This window comes from Arvicanthis niloticus, chromosome 14, assembly GCF_011762505.2.
Source record: "Arvicanthis niloticus isolate mArvNil1 chromosome 14, mArvNil1.pat.X, whole genome shotgun sequence".
In the NCBI taxonomy this organism is placed as follows: Eukaryota; Metazoa; Chordata; class Mammalia; order Rodentia; family Muridae; genus Arvicanthis; species Arvicanthis niloticus.
The window spans coordinates 65,136,668-65,163,319 of NC_047671.1; the positions used below are offsets into that span (position 1 = coordinate 65,136,668).

The 26,652-nt window shown below is 41.7% G+C and overlaps 1 protein-coding gene across 2 annotated transcripts in view; it reads left to right on the top strand.

The window, feature by feature from the left end:
* The first annotated feature begins 20,113 nt into the window (after window positions 1-20,113).
* Window positions 20,114-26,652, top strand: part of Garem1 (GRB2 associated regulator of MAPK1 subtype 1) — a 168,468-nt gene continuing 161,929 nt past the window's right edge. For both annotated transcript variants that reach the window (XM_076912939.1, XM_034517971.2), the window contains exon 1: window positions 20,114-20,621. In XM_076912939.1, coding sequence (XP_076769054.1) covers window positions 20,501-20,621 — 121 coding nt within the window. In that variant the 5' untranslated portion in view covers window positions 20,114-20,500. The remainder of the gene's footprint in view (window positions 20,622-26,652) is intronic.

A 26,652-nucleotide genomic window follows, 5' to 3' on the forward strand; every position in this document is an offset into this window, starting at 1 on the left:
CCCCGGAATTCCAAACATCACACAACTGCAGAACCTATCTGCACCTGGCGGACTCACGCCCCTCGAGAGCATGAGGAAAGTCATAATCAGCTGCTATGGGCAATCTGAAGCAGCCCCAAATCCCACACCTGAGATTAAAATGAAGTCATATTCCCACAATATGTCTGTGTTTTTCAAAGAAACCAAAACTCCAAAATTGTCACTACAGATAGAATTAAGAATCACCATGAAAATAAACTCTTAGATATGTCTGTGAGGGACATCTAGGTTATGCTAATTGAGGTAGGAAGAATCACCCTAATTAGAGACAGCACCATTCCAGGGACTGAGTCCTGTACTAAATGAAAAGGGGAGAGCGAGCTGAGCACACACGCTCATCCTCCTGCTTCCTCACTGTGTATGACTTGTGACCAGCTGCCTCCTTGAGCTCCCGTCCTGCTGCCATGCCTTCCCCTCCCTACTCTGCATCCCTTTGAACTGTAGCCAAAGTGAACCTTCCTTCCCTTAATTAGCTTCTTGCCAGGCATTTCACCACAGCAATGAGAAAAGTAATAAAGTGGCACCCATCCATTATTTAGTCAAACATTTAAGAGCCAACTATGCCAGGTTCTTTTGTCCCAATCCTCTAGAGAGACAACATGTTACATGCCTCTGTGCAGTGATTTGCAAGGGTAGATACTTCTTTTCTACTGCAAAGTTAATTTTCACTTATAATTTTAAAGTTGTTAATAGTGTAATTGGGATTATTCATAAAAATACTCATTAAGGTCACCGTCAAATCTAAAGCAAAGTAAGAGAAACCCCTGTCACCTGCTGCCACACTTCAGAAATGTTCACATTGTGAAGAAAAGCATCACTTTGTAAATAAACATTATCTTCCATAAAATTTAAGACTTTGGGTCAGGCCACTCTGAACCTGTCCTGTATAAGCATAAGCAAGACACACACACTCTCAAAGGCTTTACAACACAGTGTTAGTATCTGTCTGCACAGATCATAAAATGCCTTTCCAAGCTGGAGAGATGGCTCAGTGGTTAAGAGCACTGACTGCTCTGCCAGAGGTCCTGAGTTCAATTCCCAGCAACCACATGGTGGCTCACAACCATCTGTAACGGGATCTGATGCTCTCTTCTGGGACACAAGTACACATACAGATTGAGCACTCAAATACATAAAATAAATCTTTTAAAAAAAAAATGCCTTCCCAAAGGTTTTCATCCATGAAAACCTAGGGGGAATAATAATGGAAAGCAAAGTAGAATTTATTAAATTGCTCTTTTATTGTACCTGCACAGTCATTTCAGCCCTGATTTCCACAGGCACACAAGAAAACCAAATTAAGTCTTGGATTTATTGCCTGCTTTGGGCATCTTGACATCTACTTCGTAAACTTAAGTTTGTTTCCTTGCAACTGTTGTCAGAGGCATCTTGTGTCTCTCACTGATAAATTATATAACGAAGAGACAAAGGAGATTATGGCACTAGACAAATCAGGCAGCCTCAGTAGACCTAGCACTCCCCAACCATAAGCTAGCTCTCCTGTTTCTCAGATCAGATTGAATTTTTTTCAGTTCTAGAAATGTATTATTTTAAGAGACAGTGTTACAACATAATGGCAAAGAACCATAAAAAGAAAAATAATACAACAGATGCATTAGGCAAGCATCAGCAAAGGGACATATAACAGACAGATGATATGAGAGGAAAAGGAGCAAGCCGTCCAGGAGCTGCGACAATCATAAGCTTCTGGGAGCCTAAGGAGGAGACATATCATCAGAAATAACAAGGCAGTTGCAAAATCAAATGGACAGGGCCAGGTCACAACAAGCAATTTTAACATATCCGCATTAGAAGCAGACATTTAAAGAAACCACTGAAACTTGAGTAAGAAGAGAATGTTTCAGTTGTGAATGTAACGGTAGAGAATGCACATTACTCCGTAAGGTGAATAAATCAAAAATACCTACCTGGTGCTACATTTTCAAGTACTCATTCACATAACTGGATCACAAATAGGTAACAAGGGAGTTCAATAAAATTTGAAGAATTAACACACTTCCTGACCACAAAGCACATACGCAAAATAAAAATAATAATTTAAATAAATTAATAATCTAATTTAAAATCCAGATATTTAGAAGGCTTTAGTATATGTCTGATAAATCATTGGCTAAAGAAGTTCTCAGAACAAAATAGAGATAGTACTTTAGAACCAAACAATAGCTAGTCTGCGTCAAAATACTTTTGTATTACCAAAAGATACACAAAGGCACCATACTGATATCAAATGTGATATCAAATGTGGAGATCCACTCATTAAAAGGAAGAGTCAGATATGGTGGAACAAATTTGTGATCCTGATCTTCCTACCATACTGGAGGCCAAGGAAGGGGGAGTGAGGTAAATTTGAGGTCGCTTTGCCTACAGTAAGGAGAGATATGAAAGGAAAGAGAGAGGAGAGGGAAGAGTAGGGTTGGGGGATATTTAAGGAGAGATGGCTCAATGTTAAGAGCACAGGCTGCTCTCCAAAGGACCCAGGTTTGATTCCAAGAACCTCTAACGCGCCCCCCTGAGCCTTGCATCCGTGGGGAAGAAAGCAGAGATCAGGTAGTTACTGCAAAACGAGGCTTTAATCTTTCTCACACACGTGGGAAAAAGCAGAGAGGCGCGGAAGGGGAGAGCTGAGGAATGGGTCCGGCTTAAGTACAGTCTAGAGTGACGTATTCACTTCTGATTGGCTGTTCGCTCACCACCCAATATTATGCCTCGGGATTGGCAGTGACTTTTGCAAGCCTATCAGCCTAGCAACTGCGCAGATAATTGTTTACATCTGGAGAAGACACGCGGCCAGCGCCATCTTGGAAATGCAAATGTATAGCCACTGCTAACAGCGGCTTCCTACAAGAATCCACATGGCAGCTCCCAGCCTCCTATGATGCCAATCACAAGGGATCAAGTGCCCTCTGCATCCTCTTATGGCTTCCATGGGCAGCAAGAATGCATGTGGCAGACACAGATGCATGCAGGCAAAACACCACACACATAAAATACTTTTTGAAAGAGTTTTTTAAAAGAACATGGGAACTTTGCTGAATTAAATTCGAACACATATTCACACAAAGCAATATTCACCATGGATACTGATAATTGAAAGAAATTGACTACAAGTCTTAAAAACTAATAATGCACTGCTCAGTGATGGTGTACACATTTAATCCCAGCACTCTGGGGGCAGAGGCAGGCAGATCTCTGTGAGTTCGAGGCCAGCCTGGTCTTTATAGCTAGTTCCAGAACAGCCAGGGCTACACAGGGAAACCCTATCTCAAAAAGTAAAACAAACTAGATATCAACAAATCAAATAATACAGTTTTAAAATGGGGTACATATCTCAACAGAGAATTCTCAACAAAGGAATCTCAAATGGAGGAGACACACTTGAGAAAATGTTCAACGTTCTTAGCTGCCAGAGAAATGCAAATCAAAATGACTCTGAGATTCCATCTTACCCCTGTCAGAATGGCTAAAATCAAAAGCACTAGTTAAAAGCTCACACTGAGGAGGTTGTGAAGCAAGAGGGACACTCCTCCATTGCTGGTGAGAGTGCAAACTTGTACAGCCACTTTGAAAATCAGTTTTCTCAGAGAATCAGGAACCAATCTACCTCAAGGCCATACCATACTGTTCCAAAAGACGTTTCATCCTACTACAGACACTTGCTCAATTATGTTCATGGAAGCTTTATTCATAATAGCCAGAAATTGGAAACAACCTAGATTTCCTTTAACTGAAGAAATGCATAACAAAGATGTGGTGCATTTACACAATGGAGTAATACTCAGCTGTTAAAAACAATGAATTCATGAAATTTTCAGGCAAATGGATGGAAACTAGAAAAAAAAAATTATCCTGAGGTAACCCAGACCCAGAAAGACAAATATGAACTATACTCACGTATAAGTGATATTAACTGTAAAGTAAAGGATAATCATGCTACGATCTACAAAGCCAGAAAAGTTAAGTTAACAAAGAAGGCTCGAGGGCAATGAGGGGCAGGGGGATGCATGGATCTCCCTGGGAAGGGGAAATAGAGTAGATATTGCAGGTGGACTGGGGTAGGGGTGAAGACAGGTACAGGAAGGATCAGGTTGGAGGTGATGGAGAGAGAAGGTACTGGGAGAGACAACTGGAATTGGGGGGCAACTCAGGGCAAGGTAGAAACCTAGTGCAATGGAAACTCCCAGGAATATAATAGGGTGACCCTAGCTAAGACTCATAGTAATATGAGATATGGAGCCTGAACAGGCCATTTCCTATAACGAGACAAGATGTCCAATGGAGGAACTGGGACACCAAACCCAGCCACAGAACCTTTGACCTACAACTTGTCCTACCAGCATGATGTGCTGGTGTAAGGTAGCAGAGAAATGGTGGCAGTGGCCAACCAACCACTGGTCCAGCTTGAGACCCATTCCATAAAAGGGAGTCCATCCCTAAGGCCTGGTGGCTCAAAAACATAGGACAGAACCAAACAAATCCAGAAAAAAAGTAAAGAAATGATTCTTGGCTAAAGTATAGTCAGTCATAAAGCAAGACAGTCATAAACACCACTATCAGAGAGACTTCATCCAGCAGCTGATGAAAACGGACGAGGAGAACCACAGGCAAACATTATGCAGAACCCAGTGGATCCTGTGGAAGAAGGGGAGAAAGGATTGTAGGAGCCAAAAGGGTCAAGGACACCACAAGGAAACCTAAAGAATCAATTAACTTGGGCTCATCGCTCACTGAGACTTCATGGACAACTAGGAAACCTGAATCGGTATAACCTAGGCCCTCTGAATATATAATATGGTTGTGTCGCTTGGTGTTTTTGTGAGACCTCTAATGGCAAGGGGGCTGTTTCTGACACTTTTGCCAGCTTTGAGGAGCTTTGCCCTCCTACTGGGTTGTCTCATCCAGCCTTAATATGAGAAGAGGTGCCTAGTCTTACTGCAACTTGATAAGCCATGTTTGGTTGATATCCCTGGGAGGTCTGCCCTTTCTAAAGAGAAATGAAGGAGGAGTGGATGGGTGGGGAGGGGGAAGTGGGGAGGAACTAGGAGGAGAGGAGAAAAGGGAAACTGTGCTCAGGATAAATAAATAATAAATTAATTAATACAAAGTATACCGGGGATGGGGAGATGAATGGGATTGGGGCGCATGATGTGACATTTACAGTAGGAAAGGCCTGTTTATCCACTGTCCCTCTTGGCTATGGCAGGCACAGCTCAGTCTGGTTCGACAGGCTTTGCCCCACAGCTCCTTCTTTGTCTCCTCTGTTCCTTCATGGCCTTCCCCACCCTCTTTCCGTTTTGAAGTTTTTCCTCTCAGTTCCCACCCTGGTTCACTTTAATGGAAAGGTAACAGAGAGTATTAGAATAATGGTTCTTGTTACTCCCTGAGAGTCTGAGATGAATTCTTCTTTTACAGTGCTTCATTTATACCCTTAACATATTAGTTTAGAGAACACTACCCCAAACACTCAATTGGTTGTACTTTTCTATGTGTTTCTTTAATCCAGAAAAGGACAAGGTAACTGCTGATTGGGGGCCTTCCCTAAAAATCAAAGGCACTAAATCTAGCCTGCACATCAGTGACATCCAAAAGTGTTGATTTCAGATAAAAGTAAATTAAATGCATCAATGTGTATGTTGGCATCCAACAGAGTTACTAACAAAGAGAACATTATTAACTCTTTTTCTGGATATTATTTTTACTAATATACAAAAGTCGCATGCTTTATTAAACCCCTGCCATCTTTCCTCCAGATGTGGTATTTGTTTTTTGACATTACACAAACCCAGAGGCAGCTTTTAATTTAACAAAATTCTGAAAGTTCCAAAAGGATTTCGTGTTTGCATTTTAAGTAAAGCATAAGGAAGTGTTCTTGTCGTCTGCCTCCCAGTTCCTCAGTTAATCTCTCTGACTGACATATTCAGAAGCAGAAGAACAGGGAACAATTGGCATGGTGCCATCCAACTTCCTTAACAACAGTTTGATGTAATCATGTTAAGTGCAAGTAATGTCAGGTAATTGTATATTTAAAATAAAGCTTAAAAATCAATTTATCAACCTGAAAGAAGTTTGAAGTTAGTAATTCTAATCACTTTAGAAATATAAAATATTGTAATGCTGAATAAATTTGATAGTGATTTATTTATTATATTAAGAATTGAACACATTCATGAGTAAATGTCAGAGTTTCACTTGTTAATAAAACTTCCTTTTTTATTCTTAGAATAATTGGGGGGTGGTTTTTTTCAATATCGACTGACTTGTGATGCCCAGAATTTACCCCTCTCCCCTCAGCTGAGTTTTACTGTACTGAGAAATCACCCTTAAAATGAAAACAAGAAGCAACTGAACATTCTGTTCCTTATATACAGCCAAGTACAAATCACATAGGTAAATGCTATGGAAAAGACCCCAGGAAGATGCATGACACCAATATTTCAATTGTCTAAGAGTAGCAATAATTCATTCTTCCGAGGAGAAGTTGTTAATGATGTCTTTCCATGGTCTATGAAGTGATTTATCACGCTATGATAGAACTCCTCAACTTCAAGGAGCAATCTTAAAATTGTATGCTATTATAAATACATTTCTGGGCTTAACTTATTTGTGCATAAAACTTCCTTTCAACAGTTAGAATGATTTGCTTAGGATATTTTCTTCAGCATTAAATTGCTAGATAAGCATTTAGCATCACTGAAAACAGGTAAGGACAAAAAAGTTAAACCTGTTTACATTTGGGGCAACATGTTTTGCACGTTTTGAGATCTCCCATTTCATCATACCCTTGACATCCGGCCTACTCTTAATGTTGAAGAGAGAAGGAAGAGGAGGAGGAGGAGGAGGAGGAGGAGGAGGAGGAGGAGATAGAAGAAGTTGCTTTTCTTGGGTATAATCTACGAAGTCACTAGTTGTATCCTCCTTCCTCCACAAGCTTTCAAGGGTAATTTCATCCTTCATTATTCAGATCTGTAGGACCATAAACAAGATCAAATTGCTTACATTTTTGTGGACTAATTATGGTATTCTAGGCTCTGTTTTAAACTGTACAAACTCAGAACCGTACTCCTTTTTGTTCTTGGGACTGTCTACGATCAAAGTATTTTCCTATGCAGCATAAAACAGAACTCAAAACAGAAGTCTCTTTCAAATAATTCTCTACAAAGGTGGTCTAAACAATGTCTGGTGTTGGTATTTTTTCAAATAATTGCTTCAGTGACTATTAACAATTTCCCTATGACAATCACTAACCTGAGAGATTCAAGGGGCACATAAAAACAGAGAAGGCAAGATAGCAAAATGGCTTAGAGCATAAAGGTGCCAAACCTGACAATCCAAGTTCAATACCTGGGGTCCACATGGTGGAAGGAGAGAATCAACTTCCATAAGTTGCTCTCTGACCTCCACTTGCAAACTATGCTATGACTGTGCCCATATACATACATACATACATACATACATACATACATACATACATACATACATACGTGGATGCATCCAGAGAGAGAGAGAGAGAGAGAGAGAGAGAGAGAGAGAGAGAGAGAGAGAAGAACAGAGAGAGAGAGAAGAGGATAAAGACATTCTGAAAGCAGAGAAGACACTGAGTGTGCCTAATGGTAGACAGACTTCCTGGATCTCTGGCAGTTCTGTGCATCCTGTAAGCAGAAGCATTGACAGCCCTGGACCATCTTTCTAGCCTGGAGACAGAAGGCAGGGGCATGAAATTGATGGGCAGAAGAAACTGATGACATTATGAAGCTTTGCCACCCACAGTGCCAAGAGAAGTCCACTGTTGTCTCTGATCCAGGTGTGTTTTGCCTTTTCACAATCTCCATAAAAGTGTGGTCGGCTGAGCTGTGAGCTAACACATGGATAAAATTTTAGGTCTTTATAGTGTGTGACAGTTTCATTGAGAAATGTACTACCCAAACTCTTATAATGAAGTTCTAAATTATTTCTGACCAAGAAATAGCTTCATATACATAAGCAGTGTAAGGTGAAGCCTGCAGAATTTTCAAGGTATTATAGGCGTGTGAATGGAAGAGGAAGGCATAAAGGTGTCACCGATTGATTATTTCTTTGATGATTCTTTTCCACTTTGATCATAGCTAGTCCCAAGAACTAAACTATGTTTTAGTCTATTCTGTCTTTTTATACTTTAAAACAGAGCCTAGAACACCATAATTCACCCACAGATTTTTCCACGATGCTGGGTGAAATCTAAGTGTTTCTTAGATTCCCCGTGTTCCCTAAGTCGTTTCTTCCCCATGGTTTTATCATTTGCTATGATTCTCTTTGCAGTATGTTCTTTTTTAGGAAACTGTATCTACTTCTAAGATGACAAATAGTCTGACCCTTGATGGATAATAGAGATAGTTAACTTGACAGGATCTAGAAAAACCAAGGAGACAAATCTTTGGGTGTCTGGGCGAAAATTTCAAGTCTGAGCTAATCGAAATGGAAATACTTTCCTTAACTCTGGGCAGTGCTGTTCTGTGAACTCGAATCCTGAGTGCAATTGATCGGGGGAAAGTAAGCCAAGAGCCAGCACTCATACTCCCCTTCCTCTCCGTAGATGCAATGTGACCAGCTGCCTCACGCTCCTGCCTCTGTGCCCTTCCTATGTATGTGGGCTATGAGCCAAAATAAACTTTTCCTTCTTTAATTTGGTTTTGTCATAGCAAAGAGAAAACAGTAACTAATGTAGACAGATGAGGGACAGCCATCTCTTCCCGAGAGGCATTAGGCAAGTGTTAACGACTGCTAACAGGCTACTAAAATTATTATTAGCCAATGATAAGTTCTTAATAGAAGCACTCCTTCTGGTGTCTCATTTCCTATAGGTAGGCAAAGATATTGGATGGTGGATGCTTTGACTTTGTGATCGGCAACTACTGGACTCTCCCTTAGTGTTCTTGTTGCCTTGAGTAAAAGGGCTACCAGGCGAACAACCACATGACCCACCCTCATGCTGGCACTGACCATTTTGAACACTTTTTAGACAGCTCAGTGAAGCTCTGTGGTTACTAGAAACACTTTCTCCGGAGAACTTATATACTCACCTAATCAGGACTGCTTCAAGCAGTTTAGATCTAACCTTCTTGGCAACCATTTCCATCCAGTCAAGAGGGGGCACACGTTCCCTGATGGCCATGCAGAGAGGCCACTGTGACAGGTGCAAAGGGGACAGTGGCATAATTGGTTTAAACAGGGACCTTCATTTGCACGAAAGCTTGTTTGCTGCAAACACCCTTTCTCTGACACCTAAGCAGGCTGTTGGAACGTTCCCTTGGTGAGCCCAATAGGACATGTGCTCCTGTGTTGCTTCTCCTGGTGCAGCAATGTCAGTCAGATTCATAGAAATCTCTCCAGTGGTCTTTTCTCACTTGCTTTTAGTAGAGCAGGCTGAGCTGGTGGCACCAAGAGAGTGGCATTAGAAGCAAAGACAGCTGAACCATCGGGGGTAGACTGAGCTGCAGAAGCAGTAAAATTACTGGCTTGGCAGCTGAATAAAAGGGGGAGCCATGGAGAGCACCAGACCTGCAGAAGATGGGCAGTGGGGGATGGGGGCACAGGAACAGTGTCACCTTGACTGTGGCAGCAGTGGGAAGCTGGGAGTCACAGCTGCAAGCCTTGACAACTGAATGGTTGGAGCTAGGGCACTGTCTTAGACAGTGACACGTGTGGCGTGGTATTTAAGAGTTGAAGCAAAGACCACAGCATTAACAATGATAGCACCAGAAGCAGCAGCAATGGCAGTAAAGATCACACAGCCTAGAACTGTACTATCAGCCACTGGCAGGAACTGAACAACTCTAGAGCCTATGTCTGCAAGTCACAATGACAGCTTCCACCAACGACTGAGGAGCCCTGACTCTGTGTCATTTGTAGAGCTAAAATGTTCCAGGATCCCAGTTCTGTGAGAGCCATAAGACATTAGATGGTACCACCTACTGCTGCTGCTGCTGCTCTTCCTTCTCTTCCTCCTCTTCCTCCTCTTCCTCCTCCTCTTCCCCCTCACAGATGCCAACTGGTAACCCTCCTGTAACTTTAGCTACAAAATATGTCTTCTGCATTTTGACTCCCAGTTCTATCATGGTCTTTCCAGCTGTCTGTCTGACGAATTTCACAGGTGACTCAGATTTAAAATGTCCATATTCAGTCCATTCTCTGTCTTTCCCATCACACATTCAGTGGGCTCTTCTTTCCTCCCAGCTGCTAATGGGATCGTCACTATGGGGGTCCCAAACAAGGAATCCATAAAGGATCCTCACTGCTAGTCAGGCTTGTCACAGGATAAAGTCAATTGAATTGTACCAGGCTGACATAAACCAGGCTGTTTAGTAGATAAGACTCTACTAGGTGATGAGGTTGTCCACAAAAGTTAATCTGCAAAGTCACTTTGCTTTACCTCTAGTCTGACTTATTATAGATGGACATAGTAGTTCAATGTTAATTTTTTGGATTCAGTCTTTATATGTGCTCATGTGCACTAATCACATGTCTAGACACATTGGACATCTTACAGTTGGATTTGCCTGTTGTTCCCATAAAGTCATGATCATTTTAGGAGACTCGAATCAGCCATGATGGGAATGAATTCGTTCTGAGGATTTCCACTCTTTAATACGTATCTTAGATCTGTTCCCTTGTTTACACATCTGAGAATGTATTGTCCCTGCTAAACCCTCTGTGATCTGTCACCAGAGTTCTCTCCTGCCCTGACTTGTCCTCCATCTTTTTGAGACTCAACCTCTTCAAATCTACCTTGTGAACTCTCTCCAAAATCTAGATAGACCTGACCTTGGTAATCCCTCATCATGGTACTGGTAATTCCAGTAGCCCTCACTTTCCCTGCAGATCATCTTCTGTGATAAGGTCTTCCATGACAAGGGTGAGGTCCCTTCACAGGATAGACAAACCCCTTTGTGATCTGAGTCCTGTCCAGCTCTCCTACTCATCTCGATACTCCCTACTTCAGATCTCAAGATACATCAAGACCAAAATAATTGCAGCAATCCTTTCATTCAATGGGCTGCTCTAGCCTTAACTGTATTACTGTTTCCTAGCCTTCCTCCCCTGCTGTATCATGATCTGGAGACTTGTATGGTAGTAGGATTCTCTAGCGGGCCATTTTCTCCAAGAGGTTGGATTACTTTCCTAATTCCTAGCAAGCAGGAATCTCCCTTTTGCAGTTCCCAAATACCACCCTTCTTACCCCTACCCTTGCCTCACTGGGTTGTAATTATAGTGTTTCTGGATCTCCCATATATGCATTTTTTTGTCCCCACTGGCTTGGAAGGTACCTCACACATACAAATATCATAAATACTTAGCAATAAGTGGGTAGATTGATGGATGGATAAAGAGCAGGTAATGAGCTATGGGCATTAATGTGCCAAGTTAATCAAAGTATACTTAAAAATTAATCAAAGGATAAAAGGGACACATTATTGTCTGTTTCCCTTTTGGAAGGGTATTAGTTGCTGTAATAAATACGTCAACAATAGAACAAATCTGACTGCTGTTTCAACAGTTTTGAATATTTTCATCTTCTCTTATTAAACTCTGACAAATTAGAAATGCCACTGATAAATTGGAACATAGTAAATATTTTCTACTCGCTGTATTTACTCTTATTAACTGAAAGATATAAATCATTTGATATTAGAAAACAAGGTAAAAAATCAAATTTTCTGCTAATATTTTATAACTTTGTATTATGTTTAGAGAGTTCATTCTCATTGTATCAATGTTTTTTAAAATGATTTGAGTCCTTGGTAAAGGGCCAGTAGTCCCAAGACTCTAAATTATTCAGCAATATAATGAGAAAATATTTGGAAAGGGTAGGTGGAATTTTACATTTTTACTGCCATTGAAGTAGTGGAAAAAAAGTTAAAATCTAAGCATCTGAGGTAGTGCTCGAGAAATGTATTAAAATAAGGTTTGGCTGAGAGTTTGTGGAAGGCATACAAAGATGGCGCTTATGTATATGTCAGAGCCTTCAATGGGACCCAAGGAGAGTTTGCATAATCACATTAATGGCACATCTTCCAGTACATTAGCAGAACAGTTAGAGCAAAGTGAAACTCAATGGTCTCTGCCCCCATGGATCCCCAGTGCCTGTTTAAATGCCAGGGGACTGTGAGCACAGATCAGCTTAAGCTAGATACCTCCTCATAGGTATTTATCTTTCTATAAGATTTAATGGTAAGGTTGTAGGGAAATTAAGGACATGCTTCTTCCCGATGAAGTCAAGAAGGGAAAAATGTCAATTTCAGGGCCATTTTGTGGAGAAAATGCAAACACGGGGCTGGACAGAGGTGTGAAAAAAACCAACACAATCCTCACAGCTCTATGTAAGTATTCCCTAGTTGTTTTTGACATGTGATGGTTCTTACTCTTCCCCAGTATGTTCTGTTTTTATCTTATTTTTCTACTTACATGTGTTCTTTTAAAATGTAGGACTGGAGATAGGCTTAGCTGTTAAACGCTAGGCTCACACAGAGCAATGTAAGATGTAGGGAGAACTTATTCAGACTTGTGGTTCATGTTAATTATTCTCTTTATTTAAAGGAACGATATCTCTTTATTATATTGATTTCTTTAGTTATTCTCTCTCTCTCTCTTTTTCTCTCTCTCTCTTCTCAGTTTTTGGTTCTGTTTGGGTGTATCTAAGAGGTGTGGCTTTGCTGTAGTAAGTGTGTTGCAAGAGGCAGGATTTGAGATTTTAAAGATTTCTAATTCACTCTGTGCTTTGTACTTTTGGCTCAAGATATGAGCTTCCAGCTGCTACTCCAGCAGCATGTCTGCCCTCTAGTGCCTTCACCCCACTCTTATAGACTCTGACCCTCGAGGACCATAAGCCTAAATAAACCTTCCTTCTGCAAGTTGTCTTGATCATGGTATATTTATCAGCAATTAAAAAGTAACTAATGCAGTGGCCCAGGGATTGAGCTCAATTAAGGGCCTTTCCTCCACTGATCCATGTCCTCAGTCCTCATTAAATATTCTTGTCTTTTAAAAAACCACTATACTTAGTTTTTACTGCTGGTTACCAATGTTCACAGTGGTGAGAAGAGAATTCCAGGATTCAAGGATGGGGTGTGGGCATGCTGAGTATATACTCACTGTATCACTGAGCACTGAGTATGCACTCACTGTGCCTCTGAGCACTGAGTATGTACTCACTGTATCACTGAGCATGGACTATGCACTCACTATATCCCTGAGCACTGAGTATGCACTCACTGTTGAGCACTGAAATGAGCTAACTGTATCACTGAGCTATATTACAGCCCCTATTTGTCTAAATATTTTGATAAGTGCCTTTTGCATTTTGCAAACAATGAAACAATAATAATGTAAACTCAGTTTCAAAGCAATATAAGTAAAGTTTTATAACTTAATGGTATAAAAAGCCTTAAAAACATTTATACATTCTAATAATTCACCACTCAGAAACTTCTAGTAAGGAGGTGAGAGTCTTAACTATACCCAAAGATTAACCTACAGAAAAATTATGAAGCGATTATCAATAATTGAAATATAATAAATCATTAAAATGTCAGTCAAAAAGAGTAATAAATTATATATGATGAAATACTACACAGTCATTTTAATGGCACATTTTGAAAAATATAATAAAACAGGAAATGTTCACTATACATTGCTAAATGAGAAAGATGAGCTTCAACTTTTTATTATGTTTTGGCCCAAATTAAGCAGAGATACACATTAAACATACATACATACATACATACATACATACATACACCACAAAAGTAACATATATGCCAAGTCAAATAGTGGTAGACAGTTAAGTTAGTGTGATAGAATTGTGGCACACATTTTTCTTTATTGAATTCTTTTATGTTTAAATATTTTATGATATTGACATATAAAAACCACATTGGCTCACCATACCACAAAAATTAAATGAAATTAAAAATACTCTGATGGGGAAAGTTTTCATTTGCTTCCTGGGTGAAAATAGGCATACATTTTAAAAACATGGCTTTGGGAATGAGTAGAAAATCCACTAGAAAGTTAAGTGTGATCTTCTGTCCTCTAAAGTAGTGTGACATCCTCTGGTGTCACACCCAACACTGAGAAGGGCAAAGGAGAACATGTTCATTTCATCAGTGGATGCAGTATCTGGCAGAGGAGTTGAGCCCCACTCGGCCTCCTCTCACTGCTCACTGCGAGACCAAGCAGAAATGTGAAACTTAAGGACGCTGGTGGGATGAGCCTTTCTGGGAAGCTGTTGTAGCAGAGAACTAAAAATCTCATCATCTTTCTAGGGAGAGACTTAACTGGAGGCATCTACAACTGCCATGACACAGAAACTCTCCAGAGGCTTCATGTCAGCAGAGCAGCAGACTCACATACCATCTAAGAAGTTTTTTTTTTTTTTTTTTTTTTTTTTTTTTAAAATAGTTGTTTAATACGAGAATCGTTTTATTTTGGTACTAATAAAAGCAAAATAAGATGTTTTGTGCCTTTAGCTCGAGACATTAAATAGATAAATTTATTGAGGGAAAATCTAAATTATGACATCAACTACAGACTCTTCTAAGTGTAAAACAAACTGAGATAATGTATTTCATTAGAGATACAGTAGTTAAACTTTGACCATTTCTTTAAACATATTTAAAGACAATTTATTGAATTGGAGAGTCTGCCTTGATATGCACAAGACCCCCTAATTTGTTTCCCAGCACTGCAAAAGTAAAAATAACAACAGGTCCTTTTAAAACAATTCATTAACATGCAAAATGAATACCTAATTATTCAGTAATTTAGCTTCATCTTAGAGAGCATTACTGAAGCTTTAGGACCGTACAGACAACCTCTGTCCACTTAACTATGCCACTAGGAAGTCTTGCATAATTCCCAAAACTACAGTCATTAACTGAGTTCTTATGCTTGCTTGCAGTGAAAGTACCTTCCACAAAGACCAAGTTCTTCCCAAACTAGAACTTACAACGTTCCACGTTATACATACGCATAATCACAATACACATATGTGATGTTGATAAACTCAAAAATTTAATTCTTGTCATTCTCCATTTTATTTCTGATTTTTAAAAGCTTCTCTAACTTTCAGCATGATGGTATCTGCTTTGAGAAACTGTAAATAGTAAAAAGCATACAAGGAAATCTTACCTAAAATCATGCTTTAACAGGTAGAGAAATAGCTCAGTGGGTTAAGGCCTTTGCCACCAAGCCTAAAATCTGAGTTCTATCCTCAGGTGGAAGGAGAGAATCGATGCAGGCAACTTTTCTTTTGGTGTCCACATACATGCACAGCTGTTTGTGGGGTTTCTCTTCATAGTCCTCCAATGGCACTGTAACATTTGGATTATCCAATGATCTACTTAGGAGAGTCATAGTTTAAATCAATAGTAACAAAAAGGAGATTACAAAAGTAAATTTCTTGGTGTCCATTTGGGAGATATATATTTCCTTTATGCACCTACAATTATCTATCTGGGATACATGCTATATGCTAGGTGTTAGGAGGGCTAACACAAGACTCCCTTTGGAACAGATGGTCTTAGGTGACTTCTGGGAAAGGATCATTTGACCCTCAAAGGAGTCATGACCCACAGAGTGGGAACTGCTGTTTTAAACAAACAAAATCATAGTAACAATGAACAATGCCAATAATTATCACAATTCTAGTCAATAAAAACAATCAGTACTTTGTGATGAGTAGAGATCTTAGTGGCAGTGGGCTCCAGTTTTCAGATGAATGGCAAGGAACGTTGGCCACATGTGTTTGGATCTTAAAAATCTTGATACTATCTAGACCTGAAGACTTGATTGTTTATGATGGAAATGTCGTGTCCTCTGAAGCAACACAGAATGTGCTGATCCAGATTGGTCAATTCAACAGTCATCTATTCCTGTCCCTGTTCCAAGCATGGTGATAGGGGCTGGAGAAACAGAGAAGAATCTACTATGTCTGTGCCCACAGCTACTTGGTTTCTAATAGAGAAAGCCAACATGAGAATGACATGAGGTAGCAATTAGCACAAAAGATGGTTTTCCTGGCTACGATGACATAGAAAGTCGTTCTCTTTCAAAAAGAAGGGTTTTTTTTGTTTGTTTGGTTGGTTGGTTGGTTGGTTTTTTGTTTTGTTTTGTTTTGTTTTTCAGAATACAAAAAGCTAGAACTGGAAGTGGTGTTCCCCAGGATGAGAAAAGGAAAAAGGCAGTTTAAACTGAGAGGAGGCTCCAAAGGCATGCAACAGCAAGACAATTGTGGCATCATATGACGTCAGAAGGCAGCTAATAGAAATGAGTCTTGGGAGTTAGACCAACCATGCAAGGGAATGTGTGGTGCACAAAGGGTTTTAAACTTTATTCTTTGGACAAGGGGGACACAGACATTGGACAAGAATTTAGCCAGGGAGTGACTTCTAGGTTATCTAGGTCAATAACCTAGTAACTTAAAAGAAAGGAAAAAGAACCCCAGGTCCCAGAGCAGCACAAAGGCCATGAACTTTGCAATTACACTTGACCGCTAGCTTATTATATGCTCCAGGACACTGTGAAGAACAACATGTAATGTTCTTATCTCGAAAAGCTGATAGTGCAGAACTGAACAAGCATACAAACAGTGGATGCACAGTTAAGAGACCGGAGTGAGTGTCATGGAAGTCCTCAAGTATCTCCTGTCCATTTCACCTTGGGCTTACCAAGGCCAGTTCTCCCAGGCTCAGCATGGCTCATTTATTCCACAGACTCTACACTCAAGGAGGGAATTCCTATCTTAGGGTATCCTTCTAGAGGACTGTTCCTCTACTGTGTGCTGGTTTTGACTGCCTTCAGTCTGAACTTGTCTCTTCATCTTGTCTCTAAAACCGGTCTTCTCCGACAATGCTTTTAATAACACAGACTGAAACATTCCTAATTTAAAATCCTAAATCAGCAAGGTTCAAAAATGTACACATTTTTGAGTACTGACAGGGTAAATAAAAAGTTCTATAGCTGGTCTCCAATGACAGACACTGAAAACAACATGTGAAATTACATCCACAAGGCTCCAGGGTAAGACACAATGCTGAGCCTGTGTGAAGCCTTGGATTCAAACCCCAGCACCTACAATAAAATACCAAAAAATGCCCATCATGCTATTGAGGTATATATAAAATAGAAATGGTATACATAAAGATCTATAAAACAGTATATATATATATATATATATATATATATATATATATATACTCAAGCTACAAATGAAAAATGAATTTCATGTGTAAACTAGGATTCACTCCTCAAAACATCTTATTAGCTATATGCAAATATCCTAAAATAAAAACAAAGCTGAAGTCCTTCTTGCCTCAAGTCTTCACAAAAGGAATATTCAACCTGAAATAGCAAAGGGCCTACTATGTGTGAGTTTCTCAGTATGTGCTGACCGACTAGATTCTCATACAAACCCTCTGAGATGAATACTGTTGCAAACTTATATTTTTCAGAAGAGGAAGTCACAGCTTTCCAAGATTTTCTATAAGAGCAACACCACTAACTAAACTCAAGGGTTGTGTATATACAATATTTGAGTATTTAAATTGGTATGTTATGTGTAAGGAGATCTCTCCTTCTACCCAGAGTTTGACTCAGGTTATCAAACTTGGCAGCAAATGCCTTTAATCCACCAGGTCCTCTCATTGGCAAGTTGATATTTTTAATTATCCAAGAACGTGCTATGAACCTGGAGAGATGGTTCAACAGGTAAGAGTACTCAGTACCCTTCTAGAGGATCTGAAGGACCTGAGTTTGGTTCTGAGCACCCATACTAGGCAGCTTACAATTTTGGCCTCTATGGGCACCTGTACACATGTGATGTATTTATTTATTCATTCTCTCTCTCTCTCTCTCTCTCTCTCTCTCTCTCTCTCTCTCTCTCATTATCAATTAAACAAATAGGACATGTTTATAAAGAATATGCTGTACACTTCACTGGCTGTGCTAACCAGACTTCCTTTATTACGACAAGTATTTCAGAGGAATCTGCTTACAGTTGGCTCACAGTTTTGAAGTTTCTGATGGGGTCCATAATGAGTTGCTTTGGGGCCTCTACGAAATGGAGCTGATTGTTCTCTTCATCACATCTAGGAAGCAAAAGAGAAGCAAAGGAAGAAGCCAGGGTTCCACAGTTTATCCTTCTCAGGGAGAGCCCCCCCCCCATCCCAAATAACCTAGAGACCTCTCATCAGTCTCTACCCATTACAGGCTGCATCATCTCTGAATAGCTCCCCCAAACCTCCTCATACTGTAAAGGTCCATGATTCACCAAAGAATGATACCCCGACTCAAATTTAAAGCACATTAGGGGAGTTCCAGGATAGGTGGGCTTTGTCTTACATTATCTCTGGACAAGTCCAGTAGTGAGAAGGAGGGAAAGAATAGAACAGGACTTCAATCTGTAAGTGGGTGTGAACAACCAATTGAGAAAACTCACTACCTGTCTCATCCTTCTCATCTCATGGGTTTCAGGGATTCATTTAAGATCCAAAGAGTAGCATCCCCTGCATCCCTTTCCTGTGATTTTACACACCTTGTGTTGGTTTAATAATCCTTAAAATATATGTGCAATACTATACTGGCAGTTCAGTTGATACTTTCTTAGTCTCTTACTAAGTGTGTGCCATCTCACACTTAATGTTTCTTAAAGATTTCTTCTGGATGATAAACTTACCAGGAATTGGCTCATTAAAACTTCTTCCCTTAAATACTTAGGATAGAAATGAAATCTTTTCTGCCAGGTCAGCTACAAGAGCAAATTTAATGTAAGGCCTTTATTGATTTAAAAACAAATCTGATTATATTAATCTTTTTTAATTTTTGTCTTGTTTCTAGGTCATAGGTCACCAGTCCTTTTGGGAAGAGAGCTTTTAAGGAGAATATAATAGAAACAGAAAGCCATGCTTTGTATTCGTTTTTTAAAATAAGCTCATCACATAAGTATTTAGGATCTAATTAATGGACAAATGAAGGACCTGACCTTACCCAACCTGAGGTATTATCTGTCATCTTTCTCTTTTTGAGTCTAAGCTCTATTTTCAGAAATTATTAAGATATTTAGAAAAAATAGCTGGTACTTAGAACCGTGTGGTTTTGAAACATGTGAGTGAATTTCAGAACTTTATGTATCTCTGATGTAATTTTTTTTCTTCACGACTGAAAAAAAATCAACATGATGTCACTGAATGAAAAAGTTGAGCAGAAGAATTTAGTAGATATAAACAATATTCTGAAGTGAGAGTCCAGGGAAAGAAGTGAGGAAGAATCTCTTGTTTTTCCTCAAAAGCTCATGCACTAGCTTGCATCCTGCCTTGCAGCCGCACTTGGGTTGGTCACAGAAACTTCCAGCTGGTCTGTGGGGTTGGGTGGGAAACACCTCGGAAGGCTGGCTCCACAGCGGCTTCCAGCAGGCTCTTCCCTGCCCGGTTCACTAAAAAAGTGGACAACCTGCAGGTAGCTGCCAGAGGCAACATCAGAGTTCCTCACTGCCTAACACTAAGAGGGCTGCACCTCGGGCTCCGGGAAGGACGCGCTGAGCAAGGCTGCAGGGCGCCGGAGCGGTCGGACGGGGGAGCGAGAGCCAAAGCTTGCGGAGTGCAGCAGAGCGGGTACCGCAGTCCTGGGAGCCGCCTCGAAGGGAGGCAGAGCGCCTGGATAGTAAAAGTGCGGAAGGCGGAGCCTGCAGGGGGCGGAGCTGCAGGAGGCGGGTCCTGAGGGACATGAAACAGGGAGGCGGGGCTAGGTGGAGAAAGGTGGAGCTAGAGGAAGGTGTGGTCATGTAGGGGCGGAACATGTGGGAAGCCGAGCCTACTGGAAGGGAGGCGGAGCTAGTGAAGGTGGAACCCGAGTTCCTGAGAAGCGAAGCCTGCATCCAGAGGGGTGGAGCTAGTGTCGTGGGGGCGGGACCGAGTCAAAGAGGTTCGGCCTCCTTGGAGAGGCGGAGCCTATCCTCAGAGAGGCGGTGCCTCCGATGGGGAGGCGGGCGCGGAGGCGGTGCCGGGGCGGGCTGCGCAGGCGTCCCTTGCACCTTGTTGATTAGTCAGTGCCGGGAGCGCTGCTATGGCGTTCCTCGGACCCGCGGCTCCTCCTCACACAGTGCTCGAGGCGGAGGCTAGGAGAGGGCCGAGGAGGAGGAGGCGGGCGGCTGGCCGCTGCAATTGCAGAGCCGGGGCCAAGGGAGGCGGAGGCGGAGCGGGAGCCGCCGCAGCCAGCCGGGTCGCCTGCAGTGCTCCCCTGGCTTGAGGGCGCGGGTTCCAGCCATGCCTCGGTGTGGCCGCTGAAGCCCGGCGCCGGCGTCCCCGCTACTGTGCCTCGCTGTCCGGCTGCCCGCGGCGGGAGTACGGAGCCGCCAGCCAGCCAGCGGTGGCGCGGGCGCGGGAGCGGGAGCGCGGGGCCGCAGGAGGCGGGGAAGATGGACCCGGCGCCCTCGTTGGGCTGCAGCCTCAAGGATGTGAAGTGGAGCCCAGTGGCCGTGCCGCTCGACCTGCTGGTCAGCACCTACCGGCTGCCTCAGATCGCGCGGCTGGACAGCGGTGAGTGCCTGCGGGACCCACGGGTGCCAGGAAGGGTGGGACCGGTGGCGTGGGTTGGGGGTTGGTTGGGAGGATCAGTGCGCGCCCCTAGCCATCTAGTTAGCCCAAGAGGCTACCGCAGCTCTGGTGCGTTGCTTTCCACTCCCCCCCCCCGCCCCCCCAGCAGCAGTCGTCGCCTCCGGAGAGGTGCAAATCAGAGCCCTTGCAGTGCAGTTAATAAGGACACCTTACATCGTGGAAACCTACAAATAGTAATCTTGGACTCAAGAATTACTTAATCTGGGAATCCTGAAGTTATCTTAGGCAACTTTCTGACGAAAATAATTGGACTCTGGGTGGTATCTTGTTTGGGGTGCTCTCTCCAACCGGCTCTCCCTGTGTCCTCCCAAAAGCTGCACATTTCAGAGGAAAAGCTCCCAGGTGACCCATTGAAAAAGATCTCGTTTCTTGGCGATCTTTTATTACAGCTGTCTATTCTGTTTAATCCAACAACGAATGATTTGGGGCTGTGTACAGAAAATGTCTTTAGCAGAAGTGATGGTATGCTTAAGGTTAATTATTAGCTTAGCGCTCTTCGAGCTTAGAAAAAAAAAATATTTTAAGCCACTAAAACATATTGATTTGCAATCTGAGCTTTGAACCAAGAAATGCCAGTATTTCCTGAAACTGACCTCAAGAAAACAACCTAGAACACCCCCCCCACACACACACACACACACTGATTATTCTGCACTGTGACATCTGCAAACAAATATGTAGATGTGCTACTGGCAGTCACGTGGACATCTTTGAATTGAGAGTTGTGACATTGGAGGGGGCGTTTAAATTGTGTCTGTGTTTTTGCACTGTATCTTCACCAGGTTTAGCTTCATGGGACGGCAGATTGTAGGAAGTCTGTTCTGCTGTAGGGTAGTGGGGTACCAGGTTGGCAGCAGGGAGGCACATTAGACAGAAAGCCATGGCTACATGCAAGCCATATCAAAATAGGTCTGAGCAGAAGGATGTTCTGTTTCCCAGTGACAGGCACTTGCTTCACTCCTGGTTTTCTAGAGTAAGAGTGTTTCACCTGAGATGTATAGATGCCCCCAAGAAATTCCTATTCTATTTCTTGTCTGGAGTAAAGTTAGACATTAGAAACACTGACAAGAGAATTAACATATAGGAAAGTTTGTCAAAGCTGGAAAACATTGGCATGCTTGCTGTCCTTGTCTGCTGGTGGCAGGGTTGTGGTGGGCACTGGGAATAAACTAGTTTTTAAACTAGGAATGAAATGTGTGATGGTAATACTGTTGAATCCAGGGGAGGACAGATGGCACACTGAAGCATTTCTGCTTGGCAAAGTGTGTTGTGCTTTAGTACGTATCTGCAGAATGTGTGTGTGTGTGACACACACACACTCTCACAGTTTCATTTCCTCCTCCACTGTACAAAATTGTATGTTTTGGCAGGTTGTGAGTCTTTACCTTTCCATTTCCAGACCTTCCCTCATCTCTGCAAACTCTGCCAAAACTTCTTAGCTAGGCGAGAGAGCATTGGTGCATTCCGTGTGAAAATCACCCAGGCTGTCGCCAACTCAAAGTGCAAAGAGGCTGTGTATCAGCCTCACACATAACTTTTAAAGTCTCATTCTCCACTTTCCTATCCCATCGCTCAGTAAAAGGCTCCGATCAGCACTGAGCTCAGCCCACACTTCTTGTCAAATAGGATGTGGGCTATGAGTCTTAACACTGTGTCCTTTCAGGGCCTGGATGGATTTGATCACCATGTGTAACTCTAGTTCTTTGTTGTAAATTCCTCTTGTGATTACCCTTTGAGAGTCACTTCAGCACACTAAATTCACTTACTTGTAGCCAATACTGCTTTATACCTGATTCCTTCATTAACCAGTTCCATCTCCTTTTTATTAGCATAGATTTTAATATCTGCATGATATTCCTTGGGAATAGTTATAACATATCTATCTGTTCCTCTATTGATGGATATCAAGCTGCTGCTGCTGCTCCTCATCTTCCTCTTCCTTCTCTTCCTCCTCTTCCTCATCCTCCTTCTTGTAAGTTCTGAGACAATGAGCATTCCTGTACATAGATTTGTTTTGGGAGTGAGAATGCATTTCTGGCTTGCTGAATGCATAGGAGTCCCTTTAAAACTTGTGATTACAATTGTCTTTGCTCTAGAGACCAAAGGTTATACTCATGCAAACATAGGCATTGTGAGAATATCACTGGGCCCACATCCGAACTATAGTAGGACTCTTTGTTTACTGAAGTTTTTGCTAATCTGATGGGGGCAGGGAACATGTTATTTTAACAATTCAATTTGGGTAGGCTTTAAAAGAGCCAAACATAGATTCCTTCCGTAAACATTGTTCACTACAGTGTTGAGGATAGGTTAAGGACATTGCTGCCATATTTTCAAATGCCACAGGTAAACTCTCAGGATTTGTGAAGTCTAATCTTGTGTGTGTGTTTTAGCCAGTTTTAATGCTACGGGAACATTTTACACACATGCACACACGTGCACAGACATGAAAAGTAGTTATTTTCAAAACCATTTGTTTTTTTTAAAAAAAAAAAAAAAAAAAAAAAAAAACAAAAAAAAAACAGAAAGAAATAGAAAAACATGCCCCAAACTGACATCATGCTAAAAGGAAGGTAGGTGGGTGGGCCCTGCCTTTAAGGAGTCCTAGAAGAACATTAGAAGGTTGGAAGGAGCTCGCCGGTGCTGCTCACTGACCGCCTGTTGCACACTGGTATATTCCACATGTTGCACACATTGCCTTCCTTTCTCAGCCCTGCTTTAAGGATTTGGGAGGCGTGGACTCAGAGGTTGGACCAAAGACTGGAAGTGAGCAGTGGGATTTCCAGCAGCCTTTGTGCCCCTCGTGCAGGCTGTTCTGCCTCCTCCTGAGAGAAGGGAGTGGGAAGGGCCAGGTCTGCCTTCTGCTCTAAATAGCCTCACTGTCTCTGAAAGCTTAAGGACCAGAAAGTCAATATTTTTAAAACGGTGTAGACACCGAGTTAAGTGCTGGCGTCATCCATCAGATTTAGATGACTTTCTGCTTCCCAAAGGAGGGGCTGGGAAGGGAAGAAGGGAGGTTACCAAGGAAGAAAGTTAGGAGAGAGAAGGAAACAAATGCCATGTGGGACTTGTGCTTGTATCTCTTCAAATAACTTCTTTGTACAGTTAGTATTTTAAAAGCATTAACTTGACAGTACATGGAGAATTTTTCAATTATTTGCATAAGCCAGGCCAATTAGATGCATTTAATTTGGTATGTCCTATGATGAAAATTTTAAATTACATTTATTTATTCATATGTATATGTGTGTCTCTGTCTCTGTCTCTGTCTCTGTCTCTGTCTCTCTCTTTCTCTCTCTCTCTCTGTGTGTGTGTGTGTGTGTGTGTGTTTGCTTGCACAGGCATACACACCACAATGTACATGTGGATGTTAGAGGATGACTCATGGGAGTCAGTTCTCCCCAGCTACCATGTGGGTATGAGGGTTGGATTTCAGGTCGTCAGATTTTTCAGCAAGTGCCTTTACCCACTGAATCTTCTTACCTGCTCTAGGTAAATACAAACTTGGTGAGACTACCTATGTTTTGTCTTTCTGGAGAATCCAAAGGAAAAGCCTGTAGTTGTTTTCCCTGGGAAGTTGATAGGATGGCTCTGATCAGCAGAGGCCAGACCCAGTTATTGATTCACTAACCGTCAGGTATTTTAAATGGCTGTAGTCTTATAAATTGTTTGTAGGATCAGATTTGGTGAATCCATTTGGAACCAGGAAGAGGACAGAGGATATTAGCTACTGCGCCACCTCAGCAGCTTGTGCTCAAAACTGCTCTGTGGGGGCTGTCTTCTACCTCATCTTCAAAAAGTCTTAAAGATCTAGCTCAGAAGTTTCTTCCTTCCTCCCTCCCTTCCTTCTTTTCTTTCTTTCTTTTTTTTCTTAAGGAATTTGTGTACCCTAAGCACATTCTAAACTTTAAAACTTCTTTAAAACTCTTCATTCTTGTTTTAAATACAGAAAATATGCAACATTTTATAAATAGTGATATTTATGGTACATCATTATATCATTTCAAAAGCTCTAATGGAATCTGTCTTTGATTCCCAGTGTTTCGTATTATTTTAATCACATTTATTCCTCTCTTTCTTTCTCTGTGTGTGTATGTGTGTGTGTATGTGAATGCTTGTACCGAGGTGTGACTCTGGAGGTCAGAGGATCTGGTTCTCTCCTTCCAGCTTTTGGGTTTAGGAGATCTGAGACAGGTCATCAGACTTGGCAGCAGGTGCCTTTAGCCACAGAGCTTTTTCACCAACCTTCAATATTTTTTTTAAAGAAGCATGAATAAGTCCTCGAGCTGTTATAAATGTAGTACCTTCTCCTTGTACCCTTAAATCCACGCTTCTGCCTCCTCGCCCCCTGAATAATGTCCTCATGCAGTCAGTTTCCCTTAGTGTTCAAAATGGCTCTTTTGATCACCCTTTCACAAGTCTAAAACAAAACAAAGCAAATTGGAATATAGCATTTTGTACTTTTTTTTAACCAGACAACTTTTAGAATTTGAAAATTTCCAGATTTTCAAAAAGATCACAGTATTATTTTGTGATGGGGCATGCATAGTATATACAGGTCAGAGAATGACATCAACTGTATTGGATCTGGCCTTTCATCCTCCTTGTGTGGGTTCTGGGGCTCGAACTCAGGTTGACAGGCATTTGTGACAAGTCCCTTTATTCACCAAAGCTTTTACCAAACAAATAATTTGGAGCTGGATGTGTGGTTCAGTGATAGAGCACTTACCCAGCATGTATGAGGCCCTGGGCTCATCCCCGGGCCGTCCCCAGAACACACACAGAATTTCTTAAGGTACAAAAAGTCACTCAGATGCTGGAGACTTTGACCCCTCAACATGTCAACACTTTCTTTGTTCCCTTTGTTTATCCCTACAATCTTTGTATTCCTGCCCAGTGTATTTTAGAAAGATCTGGGAGAAAATATACTCATATGAGTTACTTGACTTTAGTGAGTGAAGAACTAGGTGGATAGGTCAAGAGCAGCTTCCATCTGTCACAGGACAGGGTCACCACAGGAGAGGAACCCTTCCATCCCAGTCATGGCTCAAGCAGAACATGTTTTAAACAGTTACCTTCAGAGGTGGGGAATCTGGAAATGCATTGTTCAGTAGCTTTGAAAGTGGACCCTTACAAAGTGTTGCCTTTGAACACAAACACGGGTTTGAAGAATGCTGTTACAGGATAGTAAAAAATATTTCGAGGCTTTGTCCTCCAAAAGGAAAAAGAGAAAGGAAGTCCTAGGCTGTCTTTAATGATGGAAGGAAGAAAAAAGAAGGTGATTGAGTTGGAGACAGGTAAAACAAAACAAAACAAAACAAAACAAAACAAAAACCCCAAAAAACAGTGTTTGTCTCCTACCTTGTATTAGTCACTCTTCTCACCTCTGGGACCTGGTATCCAGCAAGAAGCAGCTTAAGGAAGGAGAGGTTTATTTGGGCTCACAATCTGAGGGGTGCTAGTCACCATGGGAGGAAGTGAGAGCTTGTGGCAGCTGCTTGCTCACATCCCTACAGATCAGGAAACAGGAGGAGAAGATCCATGACACCCAGATAGCTTTCTCCTGGTTCCTTTTGTCTTCAGGCTGGATCCCAGACCCTAGTGTGGTGCCACCCACATTCAGAGTGAGTCTTTGGCCTGTAGTCGATTCTCTCTGGAAAAACCCTCACATATAGAACCCAAATAATGCCTGCTTATAAATGTCAGAGATCCTTCTAAATCCATGTTTTATCTCTGAAATTCATATAAGTGCTCTGTGATTGACATGTGTGGGTTGGGGGAGGTGCACACGCACATGTATGTCCCAGAACACACACACACACACACACACACACACACACACACACACACACCACACAATTTATGGCTTCATTTCTCCCTGGAAGTCCATTTGCAATACAGAGGATGCAAGCTCAGGGTTGGAAAAAAAAATGTGTTTAATGATGAATTTGGA